The sequence below is a fragment of the Ammodytes marinus genome (assembly GCF_949987685.1).
Source record: "Ammodytes marinus genome assembly, chromosome: 18".
NCBI classification, from domain to species: domain Eukaryota; kingdom Metazoa; phylum Chordata; class Actinopteri; order Uranoscopiformes; family Ammodytidae; genus Ammodytes; species Ammodytes marinus.
Genome location: NC_137222.1, coordinates 1,116,506 through 1,133,168, shown reverse-complemented (window position 1 = coordinate 1,133,168; position 16,663 = coordinate 1,116,506). Strand labels below are relative to the sequence as shown.

The window sequence follows — 16,663 nt, the reverse complement described above, 5'->3', positions numbered from 1 at the left end:
TGTAGTATAAATGTGCAAATTTTTTAGAAATCGGTTCATCCTAGCCTGAGAAAAGGCAGAAAGAGTGTTTATGGTCTCACTGTCTAACCCTACATTTTCCCACGTGTGACATCACACATGTTAAAATGTAGAGTTAGGATTAACAGGACAGCTGGGCCAAGGGAAGACTGAGGGAAGAAAAACCTCATTCATTTTATTATAAAATCGCAACTTCTAAAGCACTTACATGAACTAAACTTTCCATAATCATTCTCAGCACTATTCTGGAGGTTATTACAGAAGGATTTGTTCATATTTTGTTAATTGTCTGATTTATGGTACATTTCGTCTTTAAAAATATGCCAAAAATGCATTTTTTTTGACCTGTAAATTGTAGTTTTTTGATTTATAAAATGGAAAAAATGCTGTATCCAAAATCTGTTCTGTAAAAAGTTCCATTACATATGAATGATAAGTTATCTCAACAGTAGATACTGAGTTGGCTCAAATGTAGACAGTTTTCATTCAAACTTATAGTCAGTTTTAGCCTCAAAACTCAAAAATGTAGTTGCAGACAGTTGCCTTGATATTTTAAGCTTTCATAACTTTATTACACTTTCGTAATGTTAAAAAAATATTATTTTGGCTTGTGAATCAGTTTCGGTATCGGAAGATTTGCCAATTGAAAGTATTGAACTATGATCGGAGAAGGAAAAGGAAATTAGATAGGTGTATCTCTATAAATCACAAGAAACCACAACATGACACACACACACGCACACACTTGTACACACACACACACACACACACACACGCACGCACGCACGCACGCACGCACACGCACACGCACACGCACACACACACACACACACACACACCTATGTTCATGGCCAGCTCCACGATCTGACTGATCTGTGGGAAGCGAAACATTTCTTTCCATTTCCAACTTCTTCCTTTACTCCGTCCGCCTGCAAACAACAATAAAAATTATTAAGTAAGTATTTAGTAAAACACACACACACACACACACACACACACACACACACACACACACACACACACAATGAATATCTTCTCACAATGGTGTTGTAATACACAGTCTAGGCCAGTGGTGTCAAACATACGGCCCGCGGGCCGGATGCGGCCCGCGAGATGATTTAATCCGGCCCGCGACTTGTAGAGCACACATTCATGAGCATTTCAAAAAAAAAAGTAAGTCTCTAGCCCATTCCTGTGAGGAGATATGAATTTTTAAAGAAATAACCAAAATGCTCACTCCAGCCGCTAGGGGGCAGCCTAAATAAAAAAAAAGCACATTTTAGCAACGTGGGAAATGGTAAATGGCAATCTTGCTTCACCGCTATTAATGTTTCCTCCAGTGCTTTATGGCAAAGTAAAAACCAAAAAAATAAAAAATAAATAAAACAATTTTTATTTTTAGTGCTGAACAATTAATGTACTAGCAAGCGCGATGTGTCCGCGGCTCTGCACGTGCGAAACGAGCAGGAGCATGCTAGTGTAGGCCTACAAGATTTATTTCCTAATTTTCCATGCTGCTTTATTTTTATGTTTTAAATTGGGAAAAACGAATTCCAAAACAACCAATAACCTCTGTATTTAAAAATAAATCAAAACAGTAGAAGTTGCACTTTTATTAAATTTTATTTTGTACTGTCTGCATGTTTGCACAAAATGTGTCCCTGTACATATAGTAAACAAAATTGGACAACTGTAACGTCAGTGCCTGTTGTATTTGTGTATTCAAATAAACAGTTGTTTATTTCATTAGTGCGTATTGGCATCTTTGAGCAAAATACCCCCCAAATTTTTGCTGCGGCGCTACGCGCCGCACCTCCTATTCCCATGGCCAGCAGCAACCTTTACTAAGACATTTCCTGGGGGGTACAGAGATCCCTTGTGATCCGTGATAATGTAGGTTACAAATGTAGACTGAGTGATAAAGCATATTACTGAAAAACAAAGCTAGAGATTTGGAGTTGATGTACGTTATTTTGCCATTATTGTACTGGTCCGGCCCACTTGAGATCAGAGAGGCTGTATGTGGCCCTCGAACCAAAATGAGTTTGACACCCCTGGTCTAGGCTCTGTAAAATCGTATATAAACAAAGGACATGTAAACAAAAATGGGGCCACCGTAGCGAGCAATGTGCTAGTTTACAAAGCCTAGGTTGTGTATTAACGCTGGATTTTTTTCAGCGCACACACAGTATAGACAGGTAGCGGATCATGAGGAGATATTCACTGTTTTTGACAAATTTATTTTGACAACAAGCGTTCTCCAGAATCACTGACTCCACCTTTAAATTACTATTTACTTCCATCAAGCTACTGAGCTAAACTTTAATACCGTGGAGTTCACTAGCGTGTCAGCAGAGTGTGTGTTACGAAAGGCAAGCACGTGTACGTACACACACACACACACACACACACACACACACACACACACACACACACACACACACACACACACACACACACACACACACACACACACACACACCTAGCCAGTCAGGTTTCAGACTACGCGCCCGGTGTGCAAAGGCCTGTACAGTGAATGAACTATTAATAGCTGTGAAAAGCCTGTGTGACTGCATTGCATTGCCTCACTTACCACCCTTACTTTCACACTCAAATGGCCTTACATGCTGACACGTCAACTTAGCCCAATGCACTTTTGTTTACCACCTCAAAAGCACATTTAAAAGTACAATACATTTAATTTAGCTTTCATATCTTTCAAGGAGAATTTAATAATTTACTTTAAGTTGAGACGTTGCGGGCGAAACATTGTTTTTTCAAGCACTGGTCAATTTAGAGATATTTTTTTGTCTATTTTGCTTCTTCTTTCATACTAGTATAAATCAAAGGGCTAACATGTACATTTAGGTGTTTATTTGACTAAACCTTGTCTGTTTGCATCTGTATATTTCTCCTATACAACCATCTTTACCGGCCATTATCTCAACATTAGTTTTTTTTTCAATACTCTGAACAAAAAATCTGAACTTTTAAAGCACTTACATCAACTCAACTTTCCACAATCATTCTCAGCACTATTCTTTTGTTTGAATATTTTTTGGAGTGACAGATGCTAATTCACACATGATTAGTTATATATTGTGAATTTGCTTATTTATTAAAACATTTGTGAAGGCACAGTATTTGGAATAAATAACAGAGGCGTTAAAAAGGACTAGAATAACATTTGTGTGTGTGTGTGTATTTGTATGTTTATGTGTGTGTGTGTGTGTGTGTGTGTGTGTGTGTGTGTGTGTGTGTGTGTGTGTGTGTGCGTGTGTGTCTGTGCGTGTGTGTGTGTATGTGTTAATAAATGCATTATAAGTTGGTTTTCGTAATTCTTCGAAAGAGCCACTGTCCTCACTCCACCCGATACCAGACAAAGACTCGGCCCGGAAAAACTACCTCACAAGCCCTGTCATTATATCATCAAGTATGGAAGTGTTTTATTGACTTACAAGTATGTGCAAAACATGCTCAAAATCAGGCTCTTTTGTAGTCTAAACGTGGCAATAAAAATGTACTTGTGACACTTTTGAGTCATATTTTCCATTAAAGGAGAATTAAGTGATATTTTTTTGTTAATACACGTGTTAAATCACTCTGCATTTATACAGCAATCACTTAAAGAGTATGCACAGTTCATAACACAGGTCTCTATCTATCTATCTATCTATCTATCTATCTATCTATCTATCTATCTATCTATCTATCTATCTATCTATCTATCTATCTATCTATCTATCTATCTATCTATCTATCTATCTATCTATCTATCTATCTATCTATCTATCTATCTATCTATCTATCTATCTATCTATCTATCTATCTATCTATCTGTCTATCTATCTATCTATCTTAAACAGTATGCACAGTTCAATACACAGGTCTCCCAGTCATTCAGCTTTGCAGTAATTGCAAGTTAGCCAAAAGGTCCATATCACTTACTTCTTTCATTTTTCGAATCTGTAAAGTAAGTAGTGAGATAAATATAGTGGACTAAATTGTAAATGGTAAATGGACTTGACTTGTATTGCGCTTTTGAGCTGATTTTCTCAGCCCAAAAACGCTATACATTTCTTACCACATTCAGTCATTCACGCACACGCAAACGCACACACACACGCACACACACACACACACACACACACTCATACACCGATGGCAGAGTAGAAGTGTATGGTAGAATATAAGTAAAATATTCAAAGACTGATTTGGTGAAGGCTTATGAAACCAAAACTATCTGCACAGTCGGACTCCGTAAATAAATCAACGTTGTTTTCAAATATGTCTTAAAGGTGCTCCGAGGAACTTTCAGTTTGTGTTCATTCTTGCAACCCATTTGGACAAAAGCAGTAGTGTTTTTACCACGCCAGCTGTTGTTCCTGGGTGAGCGTAGTATACCCATGACAAAGGCATTAAGAAAAAACTATATAAAAATAACATTATTTGCACTGATGATCTCGTTTGCTGTTACATGTTATTCATGATCATCAGAGGGAAAAATTAGACTGTTTCAGAAATATTTAAAAGTTCTTCGTAGCACCTGGAACTATAGCTAAAAACACTACTGCTTTCGTCCAAAGTAGTTGCAAGAATGAACACAAACAGAAAGTTCCTCGGAGCACCTTTTAATAAGATAAAAACAAACATTTTGCATATGAATTCTGTAGCATTACATTTGAAAGTGACTCTTACCTTCTCTTGCTTTGATTAGCGCACTGTTTGCCACCATACTTTCAATCTCCATGTTACACCCTGTATATTTCTCCTACAATATATCTCCTTTTAGCTCAAAAAAATTCCCAAAAAAGCCCCAAAAATCCATCCAGTGTTTATACACTCATCGCGAGGGCCACAGTAACACACACACACACACACACACACACACTCACACACACACACACTAGCTGTAGTTGTTGGTAGTTGAGAGAGTTGATGTTTAGGTGTGTCTCTCTGTAGTCAAGCTTGCACTGTCTGTTGTGTGTGACTCAGTGTGAATGGAGTTTGCAGGTGTTTTGCATTTTTTAGTTTTAAAGTGGTAGGCGTTTCTCTGCAAGGTACTGTCCTGGGACACTCCCTCAAAACAGGGGAGGGACTAGAAAGGCTAACTACAGAAATATCTAACTGTGCGAAAATGTGCATCTCTTTAAAGGTGCACTATGCAGTTTTCAAGGGAGGGGGATTTGTTTACATTCACAGAGCCTGCAGTTAGTTTACCAAACATATTTCCTCTAGCTACATTTAATTTTTAGTATTGAATAATTCTATCATCATAAATCAATTTTATTATTTTGAGGAACCTAGAACCAAATGTAAGACTAGAATATATTTGTGAACAAAACTGTGGGCCCTGCTGCTGTAAACAACAACAACAACAACAACAACAACAACAACAACAACAACAACAACAGTGAAAGCTTTCTAACTTCAAACAGTGATCCAGTGAATAAAAAGTCCAAAATGTACATTCAGGTGTTTATTTGACTAAACCTTGTCTGTTTGTGTCTGTATATTTCTCCTATACAACCATCTTTAACGGCCATTATCTCAACATTATTATTTTTTTCAATAATCTGAACCAAAAAATCTCAATTTCTCAAATGCATTCATCAACTGAACTTTCCATAATCATTCTCAGCACTATTCCGAAGGTTATTACAGATGGATTTGTTCATTATGTTGTTCACTGTCTGATTTCTGAGACATTTTTCAAAAAACAACAACATCATATGAGGTTTAAGGTGTAAGGTTGATTGCCATGGTTATTTTAGAATTTGACTATGCTTTAGAACAGAATGTCAGAATGGAACATTAATATTGTGAGGATTCCAATGACAAACACTTTGGACAGAACCTTGCTCACTTCTTCAGCAGATTTCGACGTGTAAGCCACAGATTTTTTACTCAGAGAAACCTCGAAGGAAACCGAACAAACCGAAAACTTTCAAGAAGAATTTCAAGTTGTTTTAGTTAACCGAACCGTCAGTGAACGCAGCATTCGAAAAGGTATGTACACAATTATCTTTACAACTTAAAATTATTGTCTGTAGGACTTAGAGACTTATAAATCACTCAAAGTTAAGTATAACCACTAAAGCTTGTTGTTGGTTAGTTAAACAACAATACATTTCAATTGAAACTGCTGCAGTAAGTGTATTTTAGAAGTATATGCTTTATTTTATAGTGTAAAAACTGATAAAACTACTACAGGTACATTCAAATGCACGTACAAATGCATTATCAACCAGATTTGCCTAAAATATCAGATGTATATGTACAAATTTGGCTTCATATTGTAGTAAAAGGGTTTGTACTGATGAATAAACTTGTAAGAAGCTTTTTAAAGTTGCAGCTTTTTGAGGATAATATACACTTTACAACTTAAAATCATTGTTTGTCTTACTTAGAGACTTATAAATCACTCGAATGAACATATTTCCTATAAATCTACTCGTTAGTTATTTAAAGAACAATATATATTAACTCTCACTTGTTTATAATGATGTTTTATAAGTATTTACCTTATGTTGTAGTGTAAAAACTGTAGAAAATTACAGTTTATTCAACATCGTAATCAAAAGTAAGCCTACTAAAGCATTTTCAGCTAACTGTACTTAAAATATCAAATGTATATGTACAAATGTGGCTTCATATTCTAGTAAAAGGGTTTTATTTGACTTAATAAGAGTATTTGGCACCAATTATTAAACTTGTAAGCAGCATTTTCAGCTATTCGAAGAGGACAAAAACTTTATCCCGTATACTGTTGAGTTTATCTGTACGATTGAATTATGTTTTATAAGGTGATTATAAGTTGTGTATGTAATGCGTTTATCTGTATGTTTACTTGTAAGTTGAGCGGTTGAATTAGAAATAAGGACAATAGTTGACTGTGAAATGTGATTCAATGAATCAAATCAAATCAAATCAAATCAGTTTTATTTGTATAGCCCAAAATCACAAATACATTTGTCTCAGTGGGCTTTACATTTCATACAATATGATATATGATACAATATGACACCCTGCCCTTACACCCTTAGCTCGGCTGAGAAAAAAACTCCCAGTAAAAACCCTTTACCGGGAATAAAAAAACATTTGAAGAAAATTTGAAATGTTAAGTAGCACAATTTAAAAGTTGTACTGAAGTGCAAAGCTACAACTTTAAAAAATCAAACCAGTAGTGTGGTTCACTGGGCCTACTGGTTTTCATACCATTTTATTGAACTCAAAATACCAATACTATAATGTCAAAATATTTAATTATATTATATCAATATGCAAATCCTCCTGAAAAAGTAGAATAAAAAAATGAATGTATTGTACAGTATTATATCAGGCCAACATGCCACTTTGCAAGTTTAGTGTGTGGGTAACACTTTAAAATAAGGCAAGGCAAGTTTACAAGGGTACATTAATCAACAGTTAGTTAATACTATTAAGGGTTAGTTACTGCTTAGTTAGTTCCTATTAAGTATTGAGTGAGTGATGTATCATATTGAAAATGAACTTTGAATGCATGGTTCCTGTATGTAGTTTGCATTGAGCACCTTGAGAATTGCTGCTAAACTTCATGCAATGTGTGTGTGTGTGTGTGTGTGCGTGTGTCTGTCTGTCTGTCTGTCTGTGCGTGCGTGTGTGTGTGTGTGCGTGTGTCTGTCTGTCTGTCTGTGTGTGCCTGCATGTGTGTGTGTGTGTGTGTATGTGTGCGTGCCTGTCTGTGTGTGTGTGTGTCTGTCTGTCTGCGTGTGTGCCTGTGTGTGTGTGTGTGTTTTAACAGGAGTCTATTGAGCTCTAAACAGCCTCCAGAATGGATTGCTTGGCTGAGTTTGAGCGTGTGGTGGAGGGGATGGAGTGGGGAGACATTGTTGACACACTGCAGGATGTCCTACATGACATGATCGCCGAAACACCCGACGCTTCAACCGACCCCTGTGTCCCCTATGGGTGTGACGGTACGCCTGACCCCGCTCTCCCCTATGGCTGTGACGTCACTACCTCTCAGCCAATAGAAAGACAGGATGGGTCTTTCTACAATGGTGGACAAGAAAATTTCAGTCTGGGACAGGTAAGATAACCAAGTCAAAATAGAGTAAACATGAGTATATTTCTAAAAAGTATTGAAAAAGTGTAATATTTTTAAGATATTTTCAATGTATTCATAAACAATATGTAAGTTGTGTCGATTTGAAACAACTTGAATTGTACTTGTTTGTTGATTATGCACTGAAATGTTACTTTAAGTGTATGTTAAACCTAATTTGCATGCCAAAAAAGTACAACCTATTTTGCACTAATTGAGTATGCTTTTAAACCTGTACTTCAAATACACTTATACGCTATTATTATTCTTGCAAATATACTTTATACAGTCCTTTTGTTCATCAAAAGTAACCTTAAACTGTACTATTTATTTATATAAATATGGGCCTGCAATAAATAGTGTGTTAGGATTCCACCTAGTGGTCAAATGCCAGCGTTGCAACCAATTTATATCAATTGTGTGTGTGTGTGTGTGTGTGTGTGTGTGTGTGTGTGTGTGTGTGTGTGTGTGTGTGTGTGTGTGTGTGTGTGTGTGTGTGTGTGTGTGTGTGTCTATAGATTAACAATGTACCAGTGGTGAGACTCCCTCATGGCATTCACCAGAACCTGCGCCGTATTGGACTTCTGTAAGTCGAAATATTGTTTATTTATATATAATAATGAAAGTATAATGTTTCAGTGTATGTAGTTTGTTAAAAAAAATTGTAAAAGTAAATTACAGTTTTTGCCGAATGCTCAAACACTAAAAGTGAATTCCATTCATAAATGTGTAGCCTATATTCACACATTTTTCCTAAACAATTATGGTGTATTGCATTTAAATATTCCAAAATAATGTGTTTGATATAATAATAATAATAATAATAATAATAATAATAATAATAATAATAATAATAATAATAATAATAATAATAATAATAATAATAATAATAATAATAACGCTTTTCTTTCTCTGTGCAGGAATGGAGAAGTGTTGTACGAGCTTCCAGCAGAAGTGATGATTGTTCCCGTATCTGCTGCTACTCAACCAAAGAACTCCGATTCAAAGTCAGTTTGGCTCCCTCTAGAAAAAAAATTGAAAACTATTTTCATACTAATTTTCATTTAAATATTCACTAATACTGTCAAAACACACAAAGAAATGCACTTAACAGTAAAACTAGAACCAGCTAAAATAATACAGGCCATTTAAATTTAATTTTTTTATGCAACACATCATTTATTATATTTTTTATATTTATATTGTGTATTTCAGCCTATTTTAATATGGGGTAGGGGGGGGGTATGTTCCCAAAATGTAGCCTATATTATTATATATCATAAATATGTCTTGAAGAATAAACTAGGCCTTCGAAACGACCATCGTAGAATATGCAATGTAATCCTATTTCTTCTCAAAACATTATTAGTTACAGTATGTAGCCTGATTGATGTAATCTAAACGAAATAGGCTTTTATTATGTTTAGGGAAGTTACAGTTCATTTGCATATTGTGTCAAATGACAAAAATCTACTTTGGATGCTTCAGATTTAAATATTTACTAAGTTCCATCGTTGCTATGGGTAAGAGACTGTTGCTACAGACATTGTTTTGAATGATCACTTGCTCTCATATCAATCAGCTGATAGTTATAGGCCTATTGATACAAACAGTTACACAGGCCTAATAATAATAATACTAGTTATAAAACAATGGATTACATTTTGATGGACATGAATTTTCATGCATGTGGAGATCAGGGAATGCCAGTTAATATGTGAGTAAAAGTTTGGACAAAAAGTTGCATGGTTACCGTTGCTATAAAGGCAGTTAATAGGACTATTTTTTTGTACTGTAAGCAATGTAACATTACAGTAAGGTTACCATAGGGAGAAATCTGGTTTGGTTAAGTGTAGCTACGTAGAAAAAGGTGTTCGAATATTTTATAAAGATTTATGAAATTGAAAATAAATTATTATGTAAAAAAGGCATGTATGCCAGCAAAAAAAACTGTTGTATAATCAGTTACAAAAGCAGAATACGAATACTTTTCTTTTTTTACTGTGAATTGACCCAAGTGAATATGGAATTAAGACTATATAATAATCAGATTGATCAAATACAAAGACGTATATCTCTGTTTATTGTTTTGTCTCTACAATAAACTAAATTTTTCATGAATACTTTCAATTTTGCAAATTTTAACGTCCCTTTCTAAAAACATTTTTTTTGTTAACATGAGCTCTCTTTCTGTGTGTGTGTGTGTGTGTGTGTGTGTGTGTGTGTGTGTGTGTGTGTGTGTGTGTGTGTGTGTGTGTGTGTGTGTGTGTCTGTGTGTATAGAGAGAGACCTAGTGGCAGCAGTCAGCAGGATGTAAGTAGGCCTTATGTGAAAAAGCCTCCGAACGCTTTCATGTTGTATATGCAAGAAGAGAAGCCCAAGTACAAGGAAGAGGTGGACAGATCAGGCAGTGCTTCTGTTAATATACTACTGGGGCAAAAGGTGTGTGTGTGTGTGTGTGTGTGTGTGTGTGTGTGTGTGTGTGTGTGTGTGTGTGTGTGTGTGTGTGTGTGTGTGTGTGTGTGTGTGTGTGTGTGTGTGTGTGTGTGTGTGTGTGTGTGTGTGTGTGTGTGTGTGTGTGTGTGTGTGTGTGGTGTGTGGTGTGTGTGTGTGTGTGTGTGTGTGTGTGTGTGTGTGTGTGTGTGTGTGTGTGTGTGTGTGTGTGTGTTTGAGACAATACGTTTTCTACTAGTCCTCTCAACTCTAAAACTTTAACATTTATGTGTCTCTTTTAATATGTAGTTATTGTGTGTCAGTGTGATTGTATGTGTGTGTGTGTGTGTGTGTGTGTGTGTGTGTGTGTGTGTGTGTGTGTGTGTGTGTTTTCATATACAGTAATTGTGTGTATCAGTGTGTGCGTGCATTAACTATGAGTGTGTGTCCACAGTGGAAGGCTCTGAATAAGGAGCAACAAGACAAATATTATGTCAAGGCCAGAGAACTCAGACTGAATCACGCAAAGCAAAACCCAGGGTGGTCCAGCAAAGACAACTATGTAAGAACACGCACACACGCACACACATATACACACACACACGCACGCACGCACGCACGCACACACACACACATACACACACACACACACACACACACACACACACACACACACACACACACACACACACACACACACACACACACACACACACACACAGAAAGTCTAATATGTTTTGTTTTTTTGTAAAGGGCAAAAAGATGAAGAGGCAAAAGAGGACAAAGACTTCCCCCGGGTCTGAAGGTAAGACCATGTACTCAGGAGTTTTTTATTATCTTTTTATTCCTTCCTTCCGTCCGGACACACACACACACACACACACACACACACACACACACACACACACACACACAGAATCATTTAACCGCCATGTTTGTAGTTCTAGCTCTCAAAGTGTTTTTATATTGATTTCAATGTACTTATGTGTATTTCTGTGTGTGTGTGTGTGTGTTTCAGTGTCCGAGGAGGAATGTTCCCGGCCCAAGAAAAGAATGACACAGAGTGAATTGCTTGAGGCTCTTCGTGTGCGAATGGGTTTAGTTGAAGCCTCTAAAGCTGCAATGGCCGCTCCTCAAAACCAGTCGAACATGATGGAAATTCCTTCAACTTCTGCAAATGTCTTGGACGCCCCACACATGCATAGAGATGATATGGACATTCCTCAAACTCCTACAACTGTCTTGGAGTGCCCACGGACGCATAGAAACGTACTGGAAGCTATTCCTACGTGCACAGAGTTAACCGACGTCCCTAGCACGTCTAAAATCGAAGTGGACTTCCCCGAAATAGACACAAATGAGAAGAAAGTTCCACTCGCTTGGACAAGTGTCATGCCACCTCCTCAAGTGCGCAGGAAAAGTGTGATAGTGTCACCACAAGGCCGCCAGCCTGCCGTACACACAGAGGCCATAGACTTAACATTTGACGATGAAACAGAGGCAGATGGAATGACCTACACAGAGTTAAAGAACTCTCTTCCTATGCCTACAAGCTTAACTGAGGTCCCCAGCACGTCTACAAGTGCCGTGGGTGTTCCTGAAATGCAGACAACAAGTGTGAGGTTGCCACAGATACTGCACACAGATGTGTCGCCGGCCCCTGGAATACGGAGAAACGAAAGGGAAACCCCGCAGACGCAAAGAGATCTTTTGGAAGATTTTCGTATGCGTGCAAGTCTTGCGAGTGCCCAAAACATGCACACGAGTTACGTGGACGTTCCTTACACACAAGACAACGTGATGTATCAATGCCACGGACAAATGGGAGTGAACCAAGCTCAGAATTTGGATAGAAATAATTTCATGATGTACCAACGTCAAGCGCAATCACACCCTATGGAGGCTACCAGAGGCCCTCAACCTTGGACCAATGTTATGGACGTCCCATACACACATAGGGGAGCGTTTTATCAACATCATAACGTACAACATAACGTAATGCACGCGCCACAAGCCTGGACCAATATGGACGAAGCTCTTCAGATGTGGACTGGAGGGATCGAGGCGCAACAGACATGGACCAGTGTTAGAGAGAATCCTGCTACACGCGTACAGAGAGGTTGGAGAATGTTATATTATGTGTACAACTTTTATATGATTGTTTTTACTGCTTCGCTTGCTTTTAATATGCTTGTTATTTGTCAGTTTTTTGCTTAAATCGTTCTTAAAGGTGCAGTGTGTAGAATTCTTGGGCAACAGATTTGGTAGAAATGTGAGGCAGTGGTGGATGATGCCATCTTTAGTAAGAAACTTCTTGTCCTTGAAGGCCACCGTAGCTTCTGTAATAATTTGAAAGGGGAGGGGTTACCAAGAGAGCGTTGCAATCTAGATTTTGCTCCACTACATGCCATTAAATATTCCAATATTACACACTGCACCTTTAATTTGCTTATGTACTGTATTTGAGTACCTTGAGAAGTGCTGTAAAAATAAAATGTATATTTTTTTTATTTTTTGTTTTTAGAAGTTCCACAAATATGGACAAATGTGATGGAGGCGCCTCACATGCAAACAAGTGTCCCCATAATGAGAGAGCATCATCGCGTGATGGTCCTGCTTTCCACACACGGACACTCAACTAGTGAATTCACTAGATGTTGAGATGACTCCATATGTCATATCAACTACTGCAGGAATGTCTTTAAAAAATATATGTGATTTTTTCTGCTGTGCATTTAATTTTAATAAAAAATTTGAGTGAGACTGTTTTGAATGTCATTATTTATTAACTACAAACTTTTGAAAAAGGCTATTCTTCATAAAAAGTATTTTTACATTTGGTATTGTGAGTATATTTTGATTTTACAACGTTTTCTTTCAATATTTCTACTATGTTGTTATAACTTTTACTTAAATAAAACATTTGACTATTTAAAATATACATATATATATTTTTTTAAGATTATTTTTGGAGCATTTTTGCTTTTATTAGTTAGGTTTTTTGCAGAGAGGGGAAGACATGCAGAGAACTGACCCAGGCGGGATTCGAACCCGGGTCTTTCCAATATTTGTTGAGATGTTTTAACAATGACCTCATAGTGGCGCTAGAGACAAGGACAGGAGGAACCCCCAAAATCATTGGGACTTACCTTGTGTGGGACCATTATTTACTATCTATGTGTGGGACGCATGAATGTCTGAACAAAAATCAACTTTTCATGAGTTAACAACATAGAAAAAAGTTCAACATTCAATAAGTGAAGTTCTAAAATGTTAACCCATAACTCAAATAATAGGCAAGGCAGGTTTATTTCTAACACATGGAAATTGTTAAAAATGTAAAGAAGTTGCATTTAAAATATAATAAAAACCAGCATATTAAGAGTTCCATGTTAGAAGGCAACCAGTATTCCGTTGACAATTGTGTAAAAGGTCACATCTTAGATATGACACTGTCCACGGGATCCAGACCACACACACACGTACGGTCCCTTCAAACAATCTGAACATTTTTTTTTTTTACTTTATTTTTTCCGTTGTTTGAATTGCTTTTAACCCACTTCCACATTAAGGAAACTGTTTAGGAATCACATGAGGACATTGCTTCATCTTAACTAGGACACATGTCACTTTCTACATTCACCCCACCTCGTCTGATGGGGAATTAATTTATGTTCTATTGTTGTATTTCTACCTCGCTGTAGTCAAATTGTTCATGTTAAAAACATTAACATAAGCTACCAGGAGTGGTACACATGTGTGCACACACACGCACGCACGCATGCACGCTCACACACACACACACACACACACACACACACACACACACACACACACACACACAAAACAGATTTTTGCACAAACTCAAGTTTCTAAAAGTCATGATTTTATTATTTTTTTTATATTTGTATTTAATCTATGAATGTGTGACTGAGCTGGGAAAGTGATGAAATAGTTGTTAATGAGCGGTAATGAAACTGTTGTCTTTGAGGGAAAATAATAATAATAGCCGGAAAAAGTAAATCTAGAGTTGGAGGTCACTGTGTGGTTAGTTCATTGTTTCTGTTACCACCTGTAGTGTTGGGACGTGCCACACACTGTCAACACATCCTGATACTAATGTGGTCATGCCAAAAGATTAAGTGTTTCCGTGTTTGTGAAAACTCTACTTAAAGACCTACTTCATCGGTGGAAATATGAAGGTGTATTGAACTCTGAGATCCTATGTAGTATACATGTGCAAAAACTTTAGAAATCGGTTCATCCTAGCCTGAGAAAAGGCAGAAAGAGTGTTTTATGGTCTCACTTTCTAACCCTACGTTTTCCCATGTGTGGCAGCACAAATGTAGAGTTAGGATTAACAGGACAGCTGGGCCAAGGGAAGACTGAGGGAAGACTGAGGGAAGAAAAACCTCATTCATTATATTATAATAGTGATTTTATAATATAGAACGCCGGTTCTGTATGGGTGAAGTATTCCTTTAAGTACAACTTCACAACATGTTGAGAAGTGTTCAAACATTTTACAGAACAGATTTTGGATAGAGCCATTTTTCATTTAATAAATCAAAAAAACAAACATGTACAGGTCTCAAGAATGTATTTTCTGCATGTTTTTAAGAAGAAAATGTCTCATAAATCAGACAATTACCAACATATGAACACATCCCTCTGTAATAACCTTCAGAATAGTGCTGAGAATGGTGAGTGCTGTAGAAGTTGAACACCTACATTTAGATTTTGGTAGAAATGTTGTCAGTAGTTTATAGTGTAAAACCAAAATGTTCATTCTACTCAAACATATGCCTATAAATAGTAAAACGAGAGACACTGAATATTTGGAGTGGTCTCTTCATTTTTTTCCAGAGCTGTATGAGGGTCACCCTTCAATGATATCTCGAGTATAAATAAAGGGTAAATCAATAAAATTATTCTGAATTTTATGGACAAATAAAATTTGCATAAAGGTGAGGCACTACAGGCATTAATTTTTGCACTGTTTTTTCAATCGTGGTTCGGCCATGTATTACTACGCCAAACTTGCACCAGTGCAATGCAGCAGTGCAGCATATCACTCCACCAATCAATCAGCTGTTGTACTGAGAGCTACTGGAGTTGAAAAATCACAAAAACAAAATTGTATTTGAGGATAATCCATCACCCAGTGTGTGTCTATAGATTAGACCGGAAACACATGATGTTGCCATGACTGATGCGTTTAGAGCGTTTAGGACAAGAGGAAGCTCAAGGCCTTGTGTGTGTGCGTGTGTGTGTGTGTGTGTGTGTGTGTGTGTGTGTGTGTGTGTGGTGCGTGTGCGTGCGCGTGTGTGTGTGTGTGTGTGTGTGTGTGTGTGTGTGTGTGTGTGTGTGAAGACTTCCTTTAATATGAATCGCCACTATCAGCATTTAGGAAGCAAAGGCATGTGAGTGAAATGTCTGCACTCTCATACTAACAGAATACCTCCAGTAGTAATCTCCAAGTAAAATTAAATTTCATGCCAACGTCACGGCTATACGTACTAGCAAAATTAGAACGGACATAATGGAAAATCTGTGCCCATTTTAAGGTACTTTTAATTTGAAAAACCCATTATAAACTCACATTCACATAACAATGGCTTTGTAAAGTGTGTGTATACTTATTTGTCACAAAACAACCCCTCTCTATGGCATTACATGGATAAACACGTTTCTGACCTATGAAAGGAAATTCCATACTTAATTGAAGAGCAGCTTGCATGTAAGAAAATATATATATTTCTTTATACTTAACCTATCTTGAAAAGGCCCATTCAAAAATTACATGCAGGGTTTTTTATATACTGTATGTTCCCGAGGTCATACTTTGAGAATGTCAAATCCAACGCATTTGGAATTATTTTACGACCCCCCGGGGTGTATCCTGTATGGAGCACAAGTCGTGCTTTTAAAAGGCCCAAACTGAGATTTCACACAGACAGTCAGATGGTCGGCTGTGGTGGGTGTTAATACGTTTTGGAGCGATCATGTGTATGCGCAGTGAGAGAGACCGTCTTTATTCAACAACGCCGTGGATAAAGATTTTGTGGAGCTTGAAATATCACCAGAAATTAAGAAATTCTAAATGGTTCATCTATTGGAGCGTGC

General features: G+C 37.2%; 1 protein-coding gene across 2 annotated transcripts in view; it reads right to left on the bottom strand.

The window, feature by feature from the left end:
- The window catches only part of LOC307264781 (G protein-coupled receptor kinase 5-like), a 21,752-nt gene extending 16,757 nt beyond the window's left edge, over positions 1 to 4,995 (bottom strand). For both annotated transcript variants that reach the window (XM_080046285.1, XM_080046286.1), the window contains exons 1-2: positions 4,717 to 4,995; positions 858 to 947 (exon numbers count right to left, since the gene is read on the bottom strand). In XM_080046285.1, coding sequence (XP_079902411.1) covers positions 858 to 947; positions 4,717 to 4,768 — 142 coding nt within the window. In that variant the 5' untranslated portion in view covers positions 4,769 to 4,995. The remainder of the gene's footprint in view (positions 1 to 857; positions 948 to 4,716) is intronic.
- Between the last annotated feature and the right edge of the window lie 11,668 nt (positions 4,996 to 16,663).